Source organism: Corvus kubaryi, unplaced genomic scaffold (genome assembly GCF_017639235.1).
Source record: "Corvus kubaryi isolate FWS band 111438036 unplaced genomic scaffold, C.kubaryi_AGA036_p1.0 136, whole genome shotgun sequence".
Classification (NCBI taxonomy): Eukaryota; Metazoa; Chordata; class Aves; order Passeriformes; family Corvidae; genus Corvus; species Corvus kubaryi.
In genome coordinates, this window is record NW_024580670.1 from 6,861,305 (window position 1) to 6,883,001 (window position 21,697).

Genomic DNA, 21,697 nt, shown 5'->3' on the forward strand with positions numbered 1-21,697 from the left:
TACACTTACATAGCAGGCCCAAGGCAGGCTTGGGAACACAAAGTATCCCTCTTCATTATCTCTGTCCTCTGCAATCTATTAGGGACTATGATACCTGTCACCCTAATATATAATCTTGACAAAATACCAGAATTATCTCTCTCTCTTGTATTTCTTGCACATGAACTTCACACAGAAATCTGTACTAAATTACCCCTAACTCTCAGAAAGCTTTCCTTCAGAAATGATGGTCCACATTTCTCAAACTGGCTCTAGAAATGCACTTGACTGAAGTGTAAAACTCAGCTCTGGAAATGTTAATGGTCTTTTTCATTATAAACACATGAAAATATAGATCTAATTAAATCTTTGGGTGGGTTTTTTTGGTGGTTTGGTTTATTTTATTCTTCTGCAGATAAAGCACCTTTCTTTTCAAAAATCTGTAGTTTTCCACAGTTAAAACTAGTAGGTTAAGAAATTAAAAGCTTGTTGCTAGGCTTGTATTAAGCAAAAATCAAGATCTTTTGTGTTTTGGTTACTCTTTTTTGGTGCAAAAATATCCTGCAGAATAGCTGCAAAGTGCTTAGAGGATCAGAGTTCCTTTACTAGAGCTGGTAGTTAGTACAGTATACAAAATAACAGTAAATAATTTCTTTATCTTTAAAATTGAAGGTCAAAACATGATCTTAAGTATACCTCTGTACATCCAGAATTACCTCAGCTCTTTCCAAAGTTTCTTGGGATTTGCAAATAGGTAAACAAGACTGTAATTTGACACTGCATTTGAAACCAGAGATCAAGAAAATGTATCGATTAATCCTGGGTTTGAACTGTGATTTTATGGTAACAGTAGCTTTCTTATCAAGCAGCATTCATCTCCTGAAGTGCAATCAGCCCTACACGGCAAGGGGTGAGAAATTGTTGCTCATTTGCTTGAGTGCTGCTGCTTTCTCCAACAGCAACTTTCTATCAAACTGTTTAGCCGTGATAAGGAGCTAGAGAGGCAAATAGCACCTATACCATGTGAGAGAAAGAAAAACCTTAAAGCCCATCCTACTTTAAAGAGAAGAGACAGCATGGAGAATCAAGAGACAGACTGCTAACAACTATGAAGGAATTACCTGTATAATGATGGGAAAGAGTTTGGAAATTGAGAAAGAATGGACACTACAAGGAGGATGGGGATGCAGGTGGTAGAGTGGAAGACACAAGGTCTTAAGCAAAAAACAGAACTATTTTTCCTTCAACACTTGCCAATAAGACGGTGGGGAAATCCTCACTCGATTAAATTAAATTATAACCACACATTTCTCCACTCCTATTATCCCTGACTGCACTTTGGTCAATCTGTTTTACTCTTTGAAACTGAATTTAGTGAAAAACTGGTATTTCTTCCATTATAAACAAATGTATGTCTGTTAATCTAGGACAGGAGTCGTGCTGATATAATAGAAATCTCTTCTGTATTGTCAGCATTACTAAAGCTCTCTTTTGTGAATATTTCACTGCAACATTTTCTGTCCTTTCTTTTCCTTTTTTTTTTTCTTCCTTTCTTTATAGTATATCTGTTGCAGTTCAAAACGGAAAGCAGAAGTGACACTTTTTTTGCTGTCCAACAACATAAACATTTCAGCTGGAGAAGCCAATCAGTGCAGGGACCAAGCCCAGCATCCATCTCAGAACGACTCTGCCTACCAGTGACTGCCATCTAGAGCCAGAGTGCATCGCCTCACACGAGCAGGACAGAAACGTTACAGCAATGACTGAAATGTCAACCCCAGTCAAAAGAAAAAGAACAAACCAAGTACTCACACTCTAGAAAGTTACAACCGACTTAAAAGATTACATGAGTTAGGTTTCTCTTCTTAACATGTCTTCTGAATAATTAGCATTTGGTCCATGTCTCCCTGTTTTTCTCTGAAAACTGCTCTTTTGTTATACAATTTTAAGTCGCATATGCAGGGAAAGTATACATATAAAATAGCACTATACTGCTTTTCAAGTAAATCCTGTGTTTCAGTTTGTTTGCTAAGAAATATGCTGGGCCATGCTGAGAAACTGACTACAGAATCTCATCACTAGCTGAAGATTCAACAGTGAAATTTCAAAGACTACCTGTGTTAAAATGCTGACAAGGCTAACATTCATGACGTTAGTGATACTAATAAGACAAGAAATGTCTTTTTAGTGGCATCAAATTTAATTTTAAAACCCTAATATTTTCATTTTAAGAAATACACTCACACTGACCCAAATATACCAGTGGCTTAAATGTCAACAAAACCCCCCCAAGCAAACAGCACTTCTGACACATGGAAGTTTGACATATATTTATAAACTGTATTAATTCACAGCTGCTTATTATACTGTATAAAATCATATCTTTTTCTAACTACTACTTACGTAACTATTAATAACATGCCTAATTCTCAAGCATTAGTCAAACAGCCACTAAATACTCTTTAACAGAATAAAAGGAAGGATTTTTTTGTTATCGTTTACCTGGAGAATATAATAATTTGCATTTTAAAATATTCAAAATAGCAGTTCCCTTCTCTGCAAACTATACACAGATGCAAAGCCAAAGCTGTGTGAGTGTTAGCATATTCTTTAGCTATTAAAATAATTTATTAGCTATGACTAATAATGCCTTGTGAAGAAATCAGTTCTCCAGTTTCCTCACTCCGCTGCTCATGGACAGGCAGACTGATAATGGGGCATTATAGAAACAGAGGATGTATTCTCACATTTATCATTCCATTAGATACACAACATCCAGGTTCCACAGTATCCCTCCTTTTCCTGCTAGTCCCACTAAGAAAATAATTTTTCCTAAGGGGATACATATTCACAGATAAAATGAAATTAAATGGAATTACAAATCTTACCGTTGAACACACCTACGTATGAACCAAATGTCAAGCTGTAGTTACTGAAATCAACAGTTTGAATGCAGCCAGCTGGAACAATTGCTCATTCTGATCCACACTCAGGACATGCTTTCCCCCACAAGGCACTCCACAAATCCCCATAATTTTTCCAAGCAAAATAACAATTCTGTAACTGGCTTAGATGCAACATTACAGCAGAGAAGAATATTTAAACAGAAGGATGACAGGGATTCACTGTAGAATTGTCCTGGAGGATGACATGAAAGAAGCACTGCCAAAAAACCCAAACCTGTTGAAAAACACCACCTTTCCTTGACAACTACCACAGCCTTTCTTACCGATACAACAAATTCCACTTGAACAGGTTACAGAGCTGGAAAATAGGTTTCAGCATGGTCCTATTAAAACGTGTCCAATGTGTATTTAGAGATCTGTTATCCAAAGGAGATGGAAAGAACCTCCAAAGGTCAGCCAGTCCCTCCCTCGGCCCCAGGGCATGAAAACTAAGTTACCTGGTGGGAAAAATACAAGGAATCAAACCTGTTCTTAAAGACCATCCCACGGGTGATTATTCCAGCTGGTCAATACTTCCACTAGAGAATTGTGTTTGTCCATGATCAATCTTCATTGCTTGAATATGATCTGTTTCTTTCTCCACCAGCCACAAGCCCCCTGCTTTGCAATGCCCTTCAACAGTTCTGTATTCTCACCCTCTGAGTCCTCTCTTTTTTACCATAAGAAATTGCACTCTTGTGGCAGGCACACATTGTTTCTGCATCATGGTTTTTTAGATCTTTAAGAAACTACACTGGCATCTCCACACCTCCTCTTTCCTAATTTCATTCAATCCAGACCTGATGTCCTCCATGTGTGCAGTTAATGAATACTTTATTTCAAAACTAAAGTAGATCAAGCAGACTTATTTCACAAACTCAGGATTCTTAATATTATTATATAGATTTATTTTGGTTTTTTTGTCTAAGAAAGTTTAGGAAGTTCTAGAATACAGCATGCACTCCTACTCTATGCAGTGATTTTACATATAAGTAAAACAAATAAAAGTACAGACAATATTCCTATCACTTTAAAAATTCAAGTCCTGCTCATGAGTTAATGAAATGTCACTATTATGGTGTGAACAGAAATACTAAAAGAAGGTTGGCCCCATTGCCCTGCAACAAAACTATGCAATTTCCCATTGATATCGGAGATGGTGCTCAAAGAAAAGTTGTGAAAAAACAGAAACACACAAAAACACTCATCAAATGGCAAGAAAAATAAAAAGTCAAAAATTGATCTGAAAGCTTCAAAGTAAATCTTCACAAAATATGACCACATGAAAGCGAGGTTTTTCTTTTATATATCCTCCAGTACTATATTTATGTGCATAAAGTCTCAGTAGTTATGTTTCCTCTTTTTGAAGTATTTCTTTTTCTAAGGCAAATATCACTCTTAAGCTTTAAATTCTCTGATAACAACAGACAACTATATCTCATATCAACACCACTCTCAATGAGACACTTGCCTGGGAAGATCTTTGACGACACCAGAGATCATAGAATTTCCAATTACTCCTTCCTCCTTTCTCAACAAAAAGGATAATGGAGCATAGCCAAGTCTGGGCCCTGCTGACAACTGGATTAGCAGAAACCATTCCTTTAACTACAGTTAAGGTAATATTTTCCTATTTTTCTATATCTTTGTCAAAAAAAAAAAAATTACATTTTGTTGTGAATTGCTGTAACACATTTCTCAACCACAACACATGGTGCTGTACCCTACCCACACCTCCCAGAAGGCGCCCTGTGCTAGGGCTGCCTGTTACTTGTTTTTCCCCAAGCCATGACAGTATTGCAGCTGCTTAAAAGACACCACCTGCACAGAAGCCACCAGAGAACAACTGCTTATTTAAAGACAACTTAACTTTTAGAGGCCTCTGCAAAGAAGCAACACATTCGCATCGCATCCATCTCAAAAGAAGATGCAGAACAGCAATTTCACTAACTGATATTAGCAGAAAGAGAAGAAAATGTAGGTTGCAAATTGGCTGTCTTAGAGTTGAAACTCTCTGTGCCAAATTTAGTAGGCCAGTCCTAGAAAGACATGAGGAACAGACTCTGTGAGGAGGCAATTACAAACCAAGATTCAATAAGAATAATCCAGTCATTGGGAAATCTGTTACCTGTATTATCATCATAAGTCTACGTCAACATTTGAGAGGATGAGTAAGGTTCAAAATCCCTTCAAGGGCTTGTAAGACCAGTCTTTATACATTTGAAAACGACAGCTCTTGAGCTATTTCCTTCCCTTTGTTTGGTGACATGAACTACAGTTACAATCAGTCACTCCTGCTTGTGCAAGTCTTTCACGTAATAACAGGAAAGAAAAGCTCCATCAGAAAATCTGACAGTAAATATCCTCCTATTCCAATGTAGACAAAGTGACTGCAGCTCAAGTGCAATTTGGGTACTTCTAAAATTAAATTACAAACTAATGACATAAAAAAAAAAATCTTGTATGTTTTATTTTAATATACATATGCACAATTTTATTTCAGGATGTGTTATTGTTCAACACCATCCTAACTTTATACATGTGTACACACACACACCAAAACTCACAAGCAGTTCTCAAAAACAAAAGAAAAACCCACCAACTCATAACTGCCAAAGTGACACTGGAATGAAACTGAAGTGAAAATATTTACCATGAACCACAAAATAACAGGTGCATACTTATTATTAGCATGGCTTTCTTTTACTCTGATCACCTACAAGCCAATCTTTATTAATCTAAGCATAAAGTCCAATTTATCTGCCTTGCCTCTTTTATTAGTTCAATTCTCTCTATGTATAATATGTATAATATGTATAAAATGTAAATTTTTATTAAAATAAAAGCAAAAGGCAGAGGACCAAAAAGAACTCATGGTTTTCAAGCATTCTGCACTGATATTTTGCAAAAAAATCCCAACAAGCGAATCTGAATGCTTGTTGATAGCCTCTCTACTAAAACATTCTTGTAAAAAAGTTACTTTGTAACCTACATGAAATAAACCATTGTAAGAATAGATACATTGTTACCTAGTTTCATAACCACTACAAAGAGAAATAACACTTTGGGCTTAATGTTTAGGGCACACATATAGCCACTTTCATAACTCAACTGAAAATTTACATGTATGTATACATACATACATACACATATTTTATAGATGATGTATTCTGTGTCCAATTCCTCTTTTTCCCAATGCTTGACATTAACTTGCCTATTTACCTTTTGTAACTCACCAAAACATTTTATGAGGCAGATTATTTTATTCCACTATTTGTTGGGATTTTTCTTCCTGTTCCTTGTACTTTTCAAGCTCAAATTCTATCCCTGCTTGAAAATAATGTACAAAAATCACCAGGGAGGCACTCATATGTCTTTGAACAGAATCTGACCTGAGACCCAAAAATTATCTTGATTGTTCTTTTCTTGCGCTTCTGAAATTACTGGTTTGCTTTTATGAATTACTCCCTTAAACACCTTAGTCCTCAGTCACTGAATATCTTTTGTGTTGGGTTTCACTGCTGTGTTCAGTCTGTCATTCTGACAGCAACACCACCTCATACTAGTCAACAGTCTGGTGATTACAAAATTCACTCTGATGGAAAGAATTACGGACATTAATCCCCTCAGGAAGGAGGATAGCTGGGTTGAAGTCTCCCACACATGTGGTGAGCAGTCTAGCGGATAACAGCTCTGATAATGATGAAAAGGGAACCAAAACCATCACCACCTCCTGGGTTTTGAAAGCAAAGATTGACCTTTGCTCCCTTTCTGAAAGAAAGGGCTTATGATCCTAATTTCGAGAGAGTGTGAATCCAAAATGCTCCCTGGAGAAAGGTGCTTAGCCCTGGGTAGAGGCAGGATTTAAGCATGTTCCTACTTCAGCTACTGCATAGAAAATGTGAAGATTCACCATTTCCTTCAAGCTGCGCTGGCTGGTATAATTTTAACAAAACACCAACAAATACTAAAGAATTTGGCCCTCCACTTTCATGGAAACATGAACCAACTGGCCTCAGCCAGACCAACCTTCCCTTTGATACAACCAGCTTGAGTCACAACCTGGATCTGCCCTTCTGGACCTGACAGTCTCTGCTGGAAATGCCCAGTTATCCTCTCATCACATTTCTCTTGAAGTACTTGTTTAAACCATCTGTTTTGACAGCAACTGAAGCAATAGTTTAGAAGATACATTTGGCACACCAGAAAAAGAAAGTGAAGAGAATATGCCATATTCCTAAGGCCACAACTTCACTTTGGGGTTTTACACTGTTTCCAGTCCTTATTGGTAGGACAATAGGTAACAGTGGTCAGAAACAAAGTTCAGTATTTTCACTGAATCATAGCATCATAGAACCACAGAATATTACGAGCTGGAAGAAACCCACAAGGATCATCGAAGCCCAACTCCTGGCCCTGATCAAGACACCCCAACAATCCCTCCCCCTGTGCCTGAGAGCATTGTCCAAACACTCCTTTAGCTCTGGCAGGTTTGGGGCTGTGGCCATTCCCTGGGGAGCCTGTTCAGTGCCCAAGCAGTGCCATCTGTATTTCATTCACCATTTTACAAACTAAAACCTGAGCAGGCATCACCCAAGCATGTAATCACGCCTCCAATTATTTCTATTCCTCTGCTCAGGTTTGTACCTCAGAAATCAGGGGTGAGAATGTGTGTCAGTCTATCATGTTTAATGGGAACTGTAAATTGTAGTTGTGCTTGAACATTACCCACTAGCAGAGTTTCTCTATTACAAGAAAATAAACCATAAAATAATTCAAAGCAAAATATAAACCCAATTTAAAACAAGAAACAGATGTTTATCAATAGACCTTATACTCTTTCTCCATCTCCTGAGACAGAAGCCTTTCTTTCAACATCTCTCCATGATGTGGCCAAGCTCAAAGCCTTGTAAAATTTCTATGTCTTCTTTTACAGTTTGGGACTGCTGTTAAAAAATAAATAAAAGAAAACAAACTTAACCAACCAATTTTATTAAACTTCGAAAAGCTGACTCAGAAGTTGTGCAATAGCTCTGATTCAGCTTTCTTAGCTGAGTCAAAGCATCTGGCCATGTGATTCAGAAAACACTGCTCTGAAGTCGGGCAAGAGCTGCTTTCCAAAGGAGGAAATGTCTGTTTTCCCTTGCAATCATTGTGCAAAATTTCCTCAGTAGCACTAACAGTTATTTATTTAAACTTGATACAAGAAATATGATATTCACAGCTCTCATTGTTCATCCAATGTTTCAAACCACAGTTAAATATAAACATTTACCATTTGGCCCAATGCCAGCAAAGACAAATTCTTCTAAGTCAGTGGTAAACCTTCCTTAAACATACACCTCTTCCTCTGAAAACCCTGGCACAACACAGATCACTACCAAAGCCATGAACTGAAGGACTGAGGAAGGAAAAAACACAAATATTCTCTTTTCCTTAGTAAAATAAAATAAAGTCACCCTGAAAACATCCTGCCAACAAATTAAGAGAATGCTAGGTAACTGACTAATCCTGTAAAAAAAAAATTCCAAAAGAATAAATGTCTGCTTTCTTAAAAAACACATGAAACAGAATCACAGAACAGCATGAAATGCCACCCTAAAATTACCTGAGTCACTTTAAACCACAGAATGCAGACATCATATGGGATCTCCAAGCCATCACACAGGCAGCTGAAGTCTACAGTGTTAATGACTTTTAGATTAAAAGAAAATTCTAACCAGCTAATCTGTCTCGCAGTAGCTTCACAACACAGAATTTCTCAAGACACCTGTTAAAACACCTTGACCTTCTTGCTAAGCAGGAATCTACCAAGTCCCTGGGAATAGGTATCATGACCCACGGTGCCACTCCTGCTAACTCCACTCCTAAAATAGAGCCCCTTTTGGCACACACACAAGGCACGCCTTCCTTTGCATCCCTGCACCTGAAAGCTCTGTCTTCTACACTCAATACCTACACTTCCAGTATAATGGAATTTCAAGTTGAGTTCGACAAGCTTTAATAAATTAGTCACAGATCATCCTAAAATGTACACAAATTGATCCTCAAGCTTCATAAATATTCAGTAGGATTTGGATATGAAATTTGGAAAGCTGTTACATAATTCCTGTGAAGATAGCTGAAAGAGGACAATATCAGAATGCCACCTGTGTAACTGAGATTAACTAAGACACAGAGCCCTTACTTTGGAAAAAAATATTTCAAAGGACCATGCAGCACTATTTTTTTATGACTAAGATAAGCTTTTCTCCCTTCAGGAGAAAAGCAGTAGTGATAAAATGTCTTTCTAATGAACAAAATATTTCCAGGACTAGTATTTTGCAAAGTGCTTCTGTCAAAACTTCTGGAATTTTACAGGCTTCTTTCAGTTACAAAATAAAAAATAACAAATAAACCCAATACTGTAGACCACAACTTGTGGTTACACTATTATCTGATAGGAGACTGGTTTTTAAAGTATGGGATTAACAGTACATTTAATCAATCTTGGTAACATAGGCAGTGGACAGCAAAATTGATTATTGTTCAGATAATAAAATGTTGCATTTTAAAATTATTGGTATTATCATTATAGTACAACAAGTATTTTCACCCTCCCTTCTCTTGTTCTGTTGTAATTCTACGAAAATGTGCTGGCTTTGCAGAAACACAAGGGTCCATATCAGGAAAGCTTTTCACGAGGCTAAGAACCACTCACTACTTTTTTTATACCTCAATCACTGAGTTGAAAAATTTCAGGTTTATCTGCCAAGAGTGACTATTTTAATATCTGCAGATTAGACAGCCAGTGTCTTAGAATTTTTACAGAACAAGATGACAAGCTCTTGGAACACTGATGCTAATTTTTAGTAAATGCTGAGGCTACAGAAGACTGCATAAAAAATAAAACACTAACACAATTTAAAATGAGGAGAACAGCCTGACCCTAATAGGTTAGCTTGGTATCAGTCTTGCACAAAATCCTGGTATATAGTCAACAGAAAAATAAAGGATGGTGGTAAAAAGTAATGCTAAACGTAGGCTTACAGAAAATAGGTCTCGCTAAATAAATTTGGTATCACTTTCTGACAAGAATATAGGTTGGACTGGATAAAAATACCCTGCAGTTTCTGACCTACTATACTTAGATCTCTGCAAGATTTAGTGCTACACAGAAGTCTGATTTAGAAGTTATTCAACATGAAGATAACCTGGAATCTAAAACCACCTCATAAATTATTAGGGAGGCTAAAGAAAAATATTTTAAATCCACTTCGTCAATAGCTAAAGCTGTTTTCTTAGCGCTTAAAAATCACAGCTTATTATAGCCTGGAATACTATAAAAAGCTTCTTCCCTTTTAACTTTTTGTGCAATTGGGAAAAAAATTATATATACACACACAGTTAAAGAAAAAGGGAGGAAGTATAAAGTTACTTTAAACTTTGACTCTCATAGATTATTTTTCAGGAAATTATTTTTCAGCATTAACAGATTTCCTTAATAAAAAAACATCAGTGCACTTCAAAGCCATATTTTTTGGGAAAAAAAAATATATATACTAATGAAAAATCAGAGCCAGTTCTACCCAAGTTTAACACCTTGCAGTACTAAACTTACTTAGGTTACACTTCTTGCATCCAGAGTCACCTAGAAATATTACAGAAATTTAACACTTTTGACAAGGACATGTGTGTAACAAATTATTACGTATAAGCTCCTCCAGGGTCATACCACATGGCACACATAAAAGAATTCAAGGAAAGAGGGAAAACTGCATCACATTTAGCTTGGTTGGAAGCACACACAGGTACTTATTCCAAAAGAGCTGGCACAGAGTCAGGTGCTATCCCCCATGCAAGACATTTTTTCCTATTGCATGAATCTCCACTACTGATGCTTTAGGGAAGGTCCAGTGCTACTCAGAGTTTCTGCTGGTCAGCAAAGGATTATATAAAAGACTGCAGCTGATAGAATCTGCACAGAATACCCCAGGTGGTGAAGGACAAATAAATAAGAGTAGGTCAACCCTGCTCCAGAGATCTACATCATACATCACACTGAATTAATGGCAAATACATGACTGTATACAGCCCAGTGCAACACCTCCACACACAACAAACAAGGGTTGTTTCACACTTACAAGATGAGGAATTCTACTTTGAAATGGACCAAATCAAAACAAAAACTCCTAAGACGCAGTGAATTCTCAAACATGTACAGAAACCCAGCAAGCTGGAACTGGCTTCCCAAGCAAAAACATCTCACGGACACTTAATATGTCAAAATAGAGAAGGAGAGAGAACAGGCTATTCCATCAATACCTACCTAGCCTTAGTGAGATTCTTGATGATGTATTTACCAAGTTTTACTTCCATTCTAAAGGAGAAAAGTTAATGAACATCGATGATGCCTAAAAGCCCTGTCTTCAAAAGAAAAGTAATGGCTTTGTTCTCAAAATTGTTCTTACGAGCCTAAGACCTAGAAAAAAAAATTTCATAGAAGCTTGTAATTAGTAACAAATACGAAGAATGGCACAAAAGTCATTGAATATTATTAACTAGTCATATGGAGTGCTGTATTCTAAATGAAATACTCAAGGACTATCTACTTGTCATTGTGGAGAGCTTAGTAAGACTATCTGACCAAGAGTGGAATGATGAACAAAAATTGAGAAAAGATTGTATTGGATTACATGATAGAAAATCACACAGAAGTTCTGAAATGATTAAATAAATAATTGTGGATTTTCAGCTACAATAGCCTTCAGTTCTGACCAACTGTGGTAAAAACTGAAAGGAAAGAAACAGAAAATGGAAAGAGCTCAGAGAGGTGTAAGAAAAATATTAAGTCTTGATTAAACTGGATGTTTCAAGATGCTTAAGACTTCCAAAAGGAAATAAGTGGATAAAGAGAGAAAGGCAGTAACTGTATAAAAGTTGCATAGAGAAGTTCAGCTAGGTCTTCTTCTCACCCCTTGGCAAAATACTAGGGCTGTACCACAGCCACAAGAAAAATGAAGTTTTTAGTCAAACCAACTATAATAAATGGCAACAATATCAGAGTTCATAAACGTGATCATTTTTAGTAGCGCATACATAGTTCATGAATGCATGGCCCATTCTTTGGCCCAAACCTGGGTAACTGGATAGATAGTTAGGTTTTCATAAAAAATTATTTCACTCACCAATCACATAAGAGTACATAAAAATTTCAAGAACGGAAGCCACTTATCCAAGTTTTCTATGTTGGAAACTCTTTATTCCTAGACGTTCAGGCAGAGTTTTAATGACCACTCCCAGAAATGCTTTCCTAGTACCACCTTCCAAATGACCTGATCAGTTGCCTATTCAAGACAAAGTACTGACTTGAAACAATCTACAAATCCGTGAAGAGCTGTTAAATGTCTCTATCCAGAACAAATAAAGCGCCTCTTAATCACTCTCAGCTCTAAAACCAGAAACTAACAGATTACAGCACACATTAACTTCGTTCTTTTCTCAACCTGATTTTCCCCACCACCTTAAAACTGTCAATGAATAGTGCTAAGCAGAACAACATCATAAGCCACTCAACTGTCCAAACCAAAATGAAGAGGGAATAGAAAGGTGTCAGGCTCTGGCAACGCCGCAGGTATTGTGATATACACTACAGTAACATTACCAGCTTTAGCACTGTCCAAGCATCCAAGCTTATGGACCAAAAGCCTAAAACTCAACACATGGTAACACCTTACCATCTCTTTTCTCCAGACACCTCTAGCCACTTTTTCCAGCGCCAGCTTAGTTTGCCGGGACAGGAAAAAACAACTATTGTTCCTATCTGCTAGTGATAGTCAAACCCGCCAGGAAACATCAGAATAATGATTTTTTTTGCACGCTCCAGACCCTGCTGACTGTCCTCCCAGCATCGAGTGGGACTGAGCCCAAGCGCAGCCAGGGGAGGCCAGCCCAGTTCCCCGACACCTGCGCCATGGGCATGTCCTCCACACCCTCACCAGGGAAAAGGCACGGAGGAGTCCGCACTCCCGCTCCCTCCAGCCACAGGGGCTGGACAGCCACCACAGCGGATCCCACCACCCTCAAGTGCCATGCCCACGACACCGGGCACCGCGTTGAGACCATCCACCTGCTCCCTTGTGCCATCACCACCATCACTGCAGGCAGAACGACACTGCCGCGGCCGTGCGGGAGCCCTGTGCGGGGAGGTCGGGACCACCGAGGGCGACGGTGACGGCACCCCGGGGAGCACCCCCCGAGCCAGGGCCGTGGCGGGAGGGCGGCCGAGGCGCCCCCGATCCCGGGGGCCTCGATGGCGTGGGACCATGTGCCGGGGGCATGGCGGGGCGGCCGGGCGGGGGGCGGCGGGGCCGGTGAGGGTGGCGGGGGCGGGGAGGTGGAGCCTGGCTGCGGGACCGCCGCTTCCCTCCCCCGTCGGGCGCTCACCTGGCGGGGCCGCCCCTCGCCAGGGGGCCGGTTCCACGCGGGGCGCGGGACTCGCCCGCTCGCCCTCGCCGTGCCGCGCGTCCGCCGCCCGCCGGCTCAGGCCCCAGCAGCCGCCGCCTCCCCCTCCATGGCCGCCGCTCTCGCCGGCTGCATTGTGGGAAGCTGACCTCACTCGCTGCTGCCGCCGCCCCGCCGGCTCCGGCACTCGCCGCCATGGGGGCCGTGACCGACGGTGAGACCTCCCTCCTTCTCGCTATCCTCCCCTCTTTCCTCCCGCCCGGCGCAGCGACCCCCGTCGGGGCTCCCCGCAGCGCCGCGCCCCCTGCTCGCCCTCCTGGGAGCGGCTGCCTGCGGCCCCCGCGCCCGCCCCGGGGCCGCTCACCCCGCAGACGGGCCTCCATCGCGGCCCCGGGGCCCTCCATGCGCCCCCCGGCTCCGCAGCCCCCGCGATTCAGCAGATCCGCCCGCTCTGGCTCCGGGAATCGCTCTCTGAAGGGCCGGGGGAGACCCGGGCGCGGCACTGGGAGGCGGCTGCCATGGCGTGAGTGTTTAACAGGAGCTTTTCCTCAGATGAAGTTATCCGCAAGCGGCTGCTGATCGATGGCGATGGAGCTGGTGACGACAGGCGGATCAATTTGTTGGTGAAGAGTTTCATTAAGTGGTGTAATTCCGGATCTCAGGAGGAAGGGTATCTGTTGGTTTTGTTTCGATTTTTTTGAGTCTTGGAACTGCTTAGCTTGTGTTTCAGTGGAAAACAGGGCTCGATCCATTTGAAAGAGATCCGTGTTAAAATGTGCACAGCTGCTTTTCTTTGGCTCCGTGGTGTTTCCAGGGCAAACGCCGAGCACTGTGCTGGGAGAGGAGAGCTACAGAGGGGTCAGAAATCACTGAAGGCTGCGGGCTGTATCGTGAAATCCGCCAGCACCGCTCGAATGCCCTCAGGATTGCTGTGCCTGCTGCGTGATCCAGCCCTGAGTCCCGCTATTATAACAGGATCATGACTCGAATATTTTAGTTGGCAGTTCTGCGTTTGTTCTGTTAGGGAAGGGAAATACTGCTGGCATTTCTGCTGCTGTCGTTCTCTTTTTTTTTTAAAGGCTAAAGTGGTAAGGCATGAGAGACAGCCTTCTGTGGGGTCTCTGTTAGTATATGTTAGATATATGTTAGATATAAATTCCCAGAGGACACAATATTACAAGTGTGTATACAGAGAAGCACTGCAGTATTGAAATAATATTTCGGCGGTCACAGAGCCAACTCTAGCTGGAAAATTTATAAGCCCTGGGTCAAACTGCTCATTGCTTTATTACTCACTTTGCACTGGTAAGGACATGATGGTGGAATTGAAGTGTACGGTGTTTCTAACTGCACTTCCAAAAAATTATACATTGAATCTTTGAAGTGTTTTCTTCATTGAATAATAGCTGTCCCTTATGCTCCATGAAGTTTTGTTTTCTTGCTCTGTAAAGTTAGGAACTATTTTTATGCTGCTTGGGATTAAATGTCTTGTCTGTTTTCAGATACAGCCAGTACCAACGAATGCTGAGTACTTTATCACAGTGTGAATTTTCAATGGGAAAAACTCTTCTGGTGTATGACATGAACCTGAGAGAGATGGAAAATTATGAAAAAATCTATAAGGATATAGGTAAATACGAGAAAATGTTACTCGTTTCTGTTTGACAGTTTCTCTTATGAATAAGCTCAAGCCAGTTCTCATGAATACAATATATACATCTGATGAGTTGGTTTGGAGGTTTTTTGGGTTTGGTTTTTTGCCTACTAGATAGCATTCATATATGTGCTATGAGCATCTTGTAATTATATAGAATATATCCAAACGAGCTTTTTTAACCTATTGAAGTGTACGTAGTTTTTAAGCTGATGGAGCTAACAAGCCACCATGTCACAAACAGCTCTTTCTCTTCTATAATTTAGCAGAATGGCTTATTTACATGTATTGTTTGAGTTCAATATAACTCTGTATCTTTCTTTTATTTTTTTTTTAAGAAAATAGTATAGCTGCAGCCCATGAGAAGATCTCTGAATGCAAAAAACAAATCCTGCAAGCAAAAAGGATTCGAAAAAATCGCCAGGGTAAGGCGCAATGTCTGTATTTACAGTGGTGGGCTTCATTATCTTGTTATCTTTTAGAATGCATTCTACTGGAAAATAGATTCTAAATTTTTGAAAATGCAAGGCATCATGGTTACTATATTCAACCTGGTGGGTTCCACACTCACTACTGAAAGTTTTGGGTAGATGACACAGGCAAGTTGAACCAGGAGATCTTAATGACATGCAGCATCAGGAAAACATAAAACAGTGTCCTTTCTGAACACCTGTTTTAAGAGGTGTATTTTTTCCCTCCTTTTAAAAGTATATGCTCATAATTCATGGAAACTTAAAACATTCTAAAAGATGAGCAGTTGAGAAGAAGCAAAAATTTGTTTTTTCATGATAAATGAAATGCCAGAAGAAAAATTTTAGAAATAAAACATGAAAGGTTTTAAATACAACAGTGACCAATGCTGTGCATAACTTTGAACTCAACTGGAAATCAAAATAACCGTAACCAGTAGGAATGTAGAGTTCTTACATCTTCACAAACATAGGTCTGAAGTGTTTGCTTTTTGATGTGTTCTGTCCAGTCTGCAGCACAGATTTTTCCTTGTGAATGAGGTAGTTGACAGATGTACGGTCTTACTATCAGGAAGCAGCTGTGTTAGTTGCCTGTATAACCATAATATTGTTCTTAAAGTGTATTAGTTTTTTAAAAAATCCTAAAAAATAAAAAAACCCACAAGCATAATTTTATACTTTTTTCTAAAAATCTTAAAGGTTCATGTGTAACATCAGCACCATTTTTTGCACATATACATTTTATTGTATCTAAACCAAATGTTTATGAATCAGACACAGAAGACTAAGTGTGTAGCAATGCAGAGCTATCTAAAGGTGTTTTGAAAAACATTAAAGCAGTTTTTCAAGAAGGAAAAAGAATCTGCCATTCTGTGGTACCTGAGTTTTGGCTCTTGAATTGGTATTTTCAGAAGTATTTAAATTAACTATTTAAATGTCTTTCAGAATATGATGCATTGGCCAAAGTCATACAGCATCACCCAGACAGACACGAAACACTGAAGTAAGTATAAAACTATATTAAATTATAATAGGGCAGTAAACTAGGAGTCACCAGACTTGACATTTCCTTGCTTTCAGTTTGACTTTTCCTCACTTTTATATAATTTCTTTGACACAATAAAAACTTGTGTTTCTGTGCCTTTACGAGCTTTCTTTAATCTCCATCTCTATGTGTCAGAAGCATTGAAATTTTAGTTGAAATTTTTCCACTGTTACGGTGAATAAGTGAACTGAGATGTAAACGAACATCTGATGTCAGTTTACCTATGAGTTGCTCAGAAAAGGGAAATGGTGGGAAATCCTTTAACTTGCACCAGCCAGAGATTCAGTAGTCACTTGAAATGCAACACACAAGCAAGTAAGGTGGAATGAGAGAAAGTAGGAGGAAGCTCTTAGGGTTCTTTTCTCTGTTTTCCTTCTGGTAGCTGTTCCTGCATGCCCGGTTATAAACAGCTGTGTTGTGCACCACACATAACCTGCCCTGGCATGCAGGTCAGACCTACCTGTTGTCCAGCTTGTCTTGCATGTAACTCACAGTGCTGCTTGTCACATTCTAGGTTTGCATCACTATCTGTGCTTTTGGGGCAGTTGTGGAGAGATTAACTTTATCAAGCCATAGAAACATTCCAGGACTTACTGCATCTATGAGTTTGTTTTTCTTAAACTGATTAAAGATGCGATGTGGGGTTACTGTTCCCATTTAAGTGCAGCTGTGCACTTATCCTGTTGCCTACTTTCAGTGAAATTACCAAGGGACGCTGTCTTTTCATATTCCATTGCCTTTCATAGCAAATGGAAGTGTTTCAGTTATACTATTACCCTAATAGTAGCATTTTTATAGCTATAAGCCACTGACAATGTTTCACACATTTCTTTCTTGTATATTGTTTTTCTGTGCCTCGATTTCATTACTACAACTTTGATTATTATAGGCAATTCTCATGAGGCTTAACAATTTCTTACTTCATTAGTCAGCATGTGCTATTTATCAAGTGACGCTTTAATAAAGAACTACCAAAAATGGAGTTTTTCAGATAAGTCAATTAAGAATAGAAACAACTAAATGAGAGAAGCTGTGACTGCCCCTGAAAGTGTTCAAGGACAGTTTGGGTGGGGCTCAGAGCAGTCTGGTTTAGTGAAAGATGTCCCTCCCCATGGCAGGGGGTTGGAACTAGATGATCTTTATGGTCTCCTCCAACCCAAACTATTCTATAATTCTGTGATAAATGATACTTTTTTATCTTAGAGGATGCTGAGTTGTTTAGGTTTGGAGGGATTATTCTAATTTTGCTTAACACATCCAAGCTTAAGTTTCTTAGGCAAAGCTAGAGAGAGTGGTAAGTTACAGCTGGCAAGAATGCAGTCTATAGGAAAGTATACAGAAAATGATACAATGAACCAAATGCCACCCTTAATTCAGAGTAGAGGAAGCCTCACTAACAATGTCACACTTCTCATGGAATTCTTAATCACTAAAAACACTTGAGAAAACTTCTTGTGAGAAGAAACATAAGGGTTTATTGCAAGAGTTACATTTATAGCTTTTGCAGGTTATGTGGCACAATAGAACAAAGTTCAGAAAAATACTTTCTTTATGCTTTTAAGAGTCTATTTCTTGGAACAACAAGTTATACAGCACAAAAGAACCTGTTAGCAGCTTAGTCACAAGTAGTGCACAGGAGCCAGTTCAGGAATTGATAGGAGCTGAACTACTAAACAACACTGCCCACAGTGTAATTAGATTAGAAGAGCTGTTCAGAGGACCAAGAAATGACACTGAGTCTTAGAAAAGGAGACATGAAAGTAAGAAGGCTAAGCAAAGATTCTCTGGAATGTAAAGTAAAAGGAGTAAAATTCCAGATGTAGCTTGGATGTTACTAGAAAAAAAAAGTCTGTCCTCTCAAAGTCTGCTTGCACCTGACAGCAGAGTGTAAACAGCAAGATTTGGCCAAATGGAAGTTTTTCAGAAACTAGAAACTAAATGCTTGCAGAATCAGTGTATGAGCCTATAAGCTGTTAGCCTGTTTCCATCAAAGGAAGGGATAATGTCACACCCAGCTCTCTCAGGCATTCCTATTGAGGTACCAAGCATGCTGGCTCAAAAAAACCCACACTCAGGTTGCACTAAAATAGACCTTTTCCCATCCACAATGAGGTACTTAGGACTAGAGGGCTTTTTGTGGTTCCCTACCCAGACTAGTTGCAGCAGCTATCAATGGCTTCAGGAAAAAAAGATTGATTTCCTTGCTGATCCCTGTATGACTCTGCCTGCTAATTAATCGGGGATGATCAGCCTCAATCCACTTCACCTTTAAATGAACAGTTTGTTCTCATTGCATGGTGCATAAATTATGATGGGCATTAGAAGCAGAAGTGCCAAACTGGAGGTTTGTCTTAAGAGTTGGTGCTCCATCCTCATTTGAAAGGTATATTATGGTACCTGCTATTCTTTCCCTCAAAAAGGATTGTGGTGGTCCATGGTGAGTTCAAGTGAGAGCAGAAAGTTCTTCCCCCAGAGAGTGGTTGGGCACTGAACAGACTCCCCAGGGAAGTGGTCATAGCACCAATCCTGACAGTTCAAGGAGCATTTGGACAATGCTCTCAGGCACAGGGTATGACTCTTGGGGTGTCCTGTGCATGGCCAGGAACTGGAGCTGATGATCCTTGTGGGTCTGTTCTGGCTCAGGATGTTTTATGATTCTATGAATCTGCTGCTTTGACTTTCATTGTATGGTCAAGTAAATAACATGTGTCAGGACTGAATTGTTACAAATGCCCAGGGTGCAACTGTATTCCAGCTTTTTGTAAAAGTCCTGAAACTACAAGTCTAGAACATAATAGTTTAACAATTACATGAAATGACCTCTAAATCATTTCACTTGTTTTGTTTACATAAGCTGTTTATTTTATAGTTCTTTCTTCTCTACTTAGAGCAAATCTGTTTTGCAAGAATTTTACAGAATTTTTTGAGAATACTCTGACAATTTCTTTTCAGGCAGCTAGAAGCTTTGGGAAAAGAACTGCAAAATCTTTCTCACATTAAAGAAAATGTTGAAGATAAGGTAGGTTTTTCATAGAGATGTTTATATAATAATTTATTAGGAATACAGTTAATGTAGAATCTGCTATGGGTTGTTTGGCTGTATGTGCTTTCTGCTTCCTACAACACCTATTTTATCATTTCAGTTGGAGCTGAGAAGAAAGCAGTTCCATGTTCTCCTGAGTACCATCCATGAACTTCAGCAAACCCTGGAGAGTAAGTGCTGTTCTTTGGTAATAGATATAACTGGGTTAAGTTTCAGCAGATCAAAAGGAATCACAACTTCTGGCAGTGGAATAGCGGTGCAACTGAGATTGGTAACCTCTTGCATTGGCAGGATTTTTTCCCCAGTAGTAGTCCAGAGCCTGAGACTGCTGTGAATTTTTTTTCTTCTACCAGCTACCCACTGTGCTATTTCCCGACTAGCTTCAGGTTACTTTGTAGGCAGCGGAATACTTTAAAGTGTGAGGATGGAGAATAGCAATTTGAGGTTTGTTGGTTTTTTTTAACAGAAAGTATTTCTTACAGAAAATTATTCTTGTGCTTATTTCCAAATATAATTTTATAATTACTATTGCTGTAGTTTTGAATATGTCACTGCTATCATGGTGTCATTTGGGGCTTTACTAAAAAAAATTTAAATACAAGGAAGGTAAATGACAACCTACTCACACTGTGAATCTGTGATAGAGCAGGGACTAAAACTGTCAGACACAAGAGCTAAATTCAGGAATTAGTTGCACAAATTCTTTTGTCATACAAATACTTAATATTTTCAAAACAGCACTAACTTTTCATGCTCTAATGTGGATACTATTGTTTTAAATATTATTTTCTGTATATTTGCCATGTCTTTCAAAGACAGAGCAATTGGTACAGCCTCTGAGCATGACCTGATTAAATGCTGAGATGGCTGTAAGAGCAGACTTTCATTCTCTAAGGCTGTCTAGATCTTCTTAAGCAGAATGAACTGCTAATCCTAGGTGCACTTTAGCAGAAGGTTATTGTTATTATGTATTACTAACACTTGCTTAAGTATTAGTCTTGGAAAATGCTTTTTCATGTGAATATATAGATTACCTTTCAGCGTTCAGGATTTTGTGAAGGAAGTAGCAGTTTAGTGCAAAGCACAGCTTTAGTATGAAATAAATAAACCATTAGTAGGCAAAGAGAAGGAAGGGGTTAGAAGCAATCTGGTACTGTTTGCTTCAATTGATACTATAGCATTTACTCCATATTTCCAGTAACAGCTTTTAGAGATAACATCCTTAAAAACTTTGAAGGATTCTTTTGTTTGTTTGAACATGACATTTTATAGAATGAGATACTCAACAACACATTTAAGGCAATCAAAATAAAATACAAGTGCGAACAAGTTCTGCAATATAGTCTGTATATATGACCAAGCATATTTGACTAATAGTAATACTGAATTTTAGATGATGAAAAACTTTCAGAAGCTGAGGAATCCCAAGAAACTCAAATGGAAGCAGAGGCCAAGCAGTAGATGTAATATGAAGACTGACAATACTACTTAAGAAAGTCCAAGTATCTTCACTTTGTGTTGAAATCAACAGTAAGAGAGATGGAGCTGAAAATAGTTTTCTACTGCTTCTGTGAGTTTTTATACAAAAATACTTGTTTTGCATATGCTTCAGGGGAAAACAGTTGCAAATGTTTGCAGGCAGGCACTAAATGGATGTTAATCCACAAATTTAGTAATTTGTGACAAATGTACTTTGTTTCACAAAGGATGAAGCTTCTACACAGTACTTGTTAACTAAGGTGTTTGCAAAACTTTGCCAATAAAAAGAGTTTTCACAGATTTTCATATTTTTAGTAGGTTTTATTTTATAAGGGATTGAGCCTTATAATCAGGGCTTCTTTTCTTACGTGACATCAGACTGAGGGCAGTGCATCTTTTCAAGAGTCCCAGCTTCCCTACCCTGTTCTAGATGGGACCTAAATCTGAACTAAGTAGGGTCTTAGTTTTTTAAAGTAGCTGCCATTTTAGAACTTACTGTGACTAGACTAAATTTGATAGTTTCATATAAAACAAATTACTGCTATAGAATTAATGCTTGTTAAGGGTTATGAAAAACCCAAAAATTATACTGTACTAGCTTTAATTTTTTCCTCAAAGTGATGCAAAGAACTGCAACAA

General features: G+C 39.1%; 2 protein-coding genes across 4 annotated transcripts in view; one reads left to right on the forward strand and one right to left on the reverse strand.

Annotated features, from left to right (window-relative positions):
• Window positions 1-13,909, reverse strand: part of ATXN7 (ataxin 7) — an 88,817-nt gene extending 74,908 nt beyond the window's left edge. The window contains exon 1 of one of the 2 annotated variants that reach the window (XM_042015037.1): window positions 13,732-13,909. The gene's annotated coding sequence lies outside the window, so the exon portion shown is untranslated. Of the gene's footprint in view, window positions 1-13,349; window positions 13,437-13,731 lie in introns of those variants that run through there. The other variant, XM_042015026.1, reaches the window with a different exon arrangement.
• THOC7 (THO complex 7) lies at window positions 13,320-21,358 on the forward strand. 2 transcript variants are annotated; one of them, XM_042015072.1, is made up of 8 exons: window positions 13,320-13,581; window positions 13,920-14,037; window positions 14,870-14,997; window positions 15,360-15,446; window positions 16,437-16,494; window positions 19,489-19,555; window positions 19,680-19,749; window positions 20,973-21,358. In XM_042015072.1, exons 1-8 carry the CDS (start codon window positions 13,563-13,565, stop codon window positions 21,038-21,040), a joined length of 615 nt encoding a protein of 204 aa, XP_041871006.1. In that variant the 5' UTR covers window positions 13,320-13,562; the 3' UTR covers window positions 21,041-21,358. The 2 variants fall into 2 exon arrangements, with proteins under 2 accessions (XP_041871006.1, XP_041871015.1); XM_042015081.1 differs by lacking the exon at window positions 13,920-14,037 and having other exon boundaries at window positions 13,442-13,581.
• Window positions 21,359-21,697: the final 339 nt, after the last annotated feature.

Coding starts and splice junctions, on each gene's coding strand:
- THOC7 (XM_042015072.1), top strand. Junction 14,038..14,869: donor TCCGGATCTCAGGAGGAAGG/GTATCTGTTGGT, acceptor GTCTGTTTTCAG/ATACAGCCAGTACCAACGAA. Junction 16,495..19,488: donor GACAGACACGAAACACTGAA/GTAAGTATAAAA, acceptor ATTTCTTTTCAG/GCAGCTAGAAGCTTTGGGAA.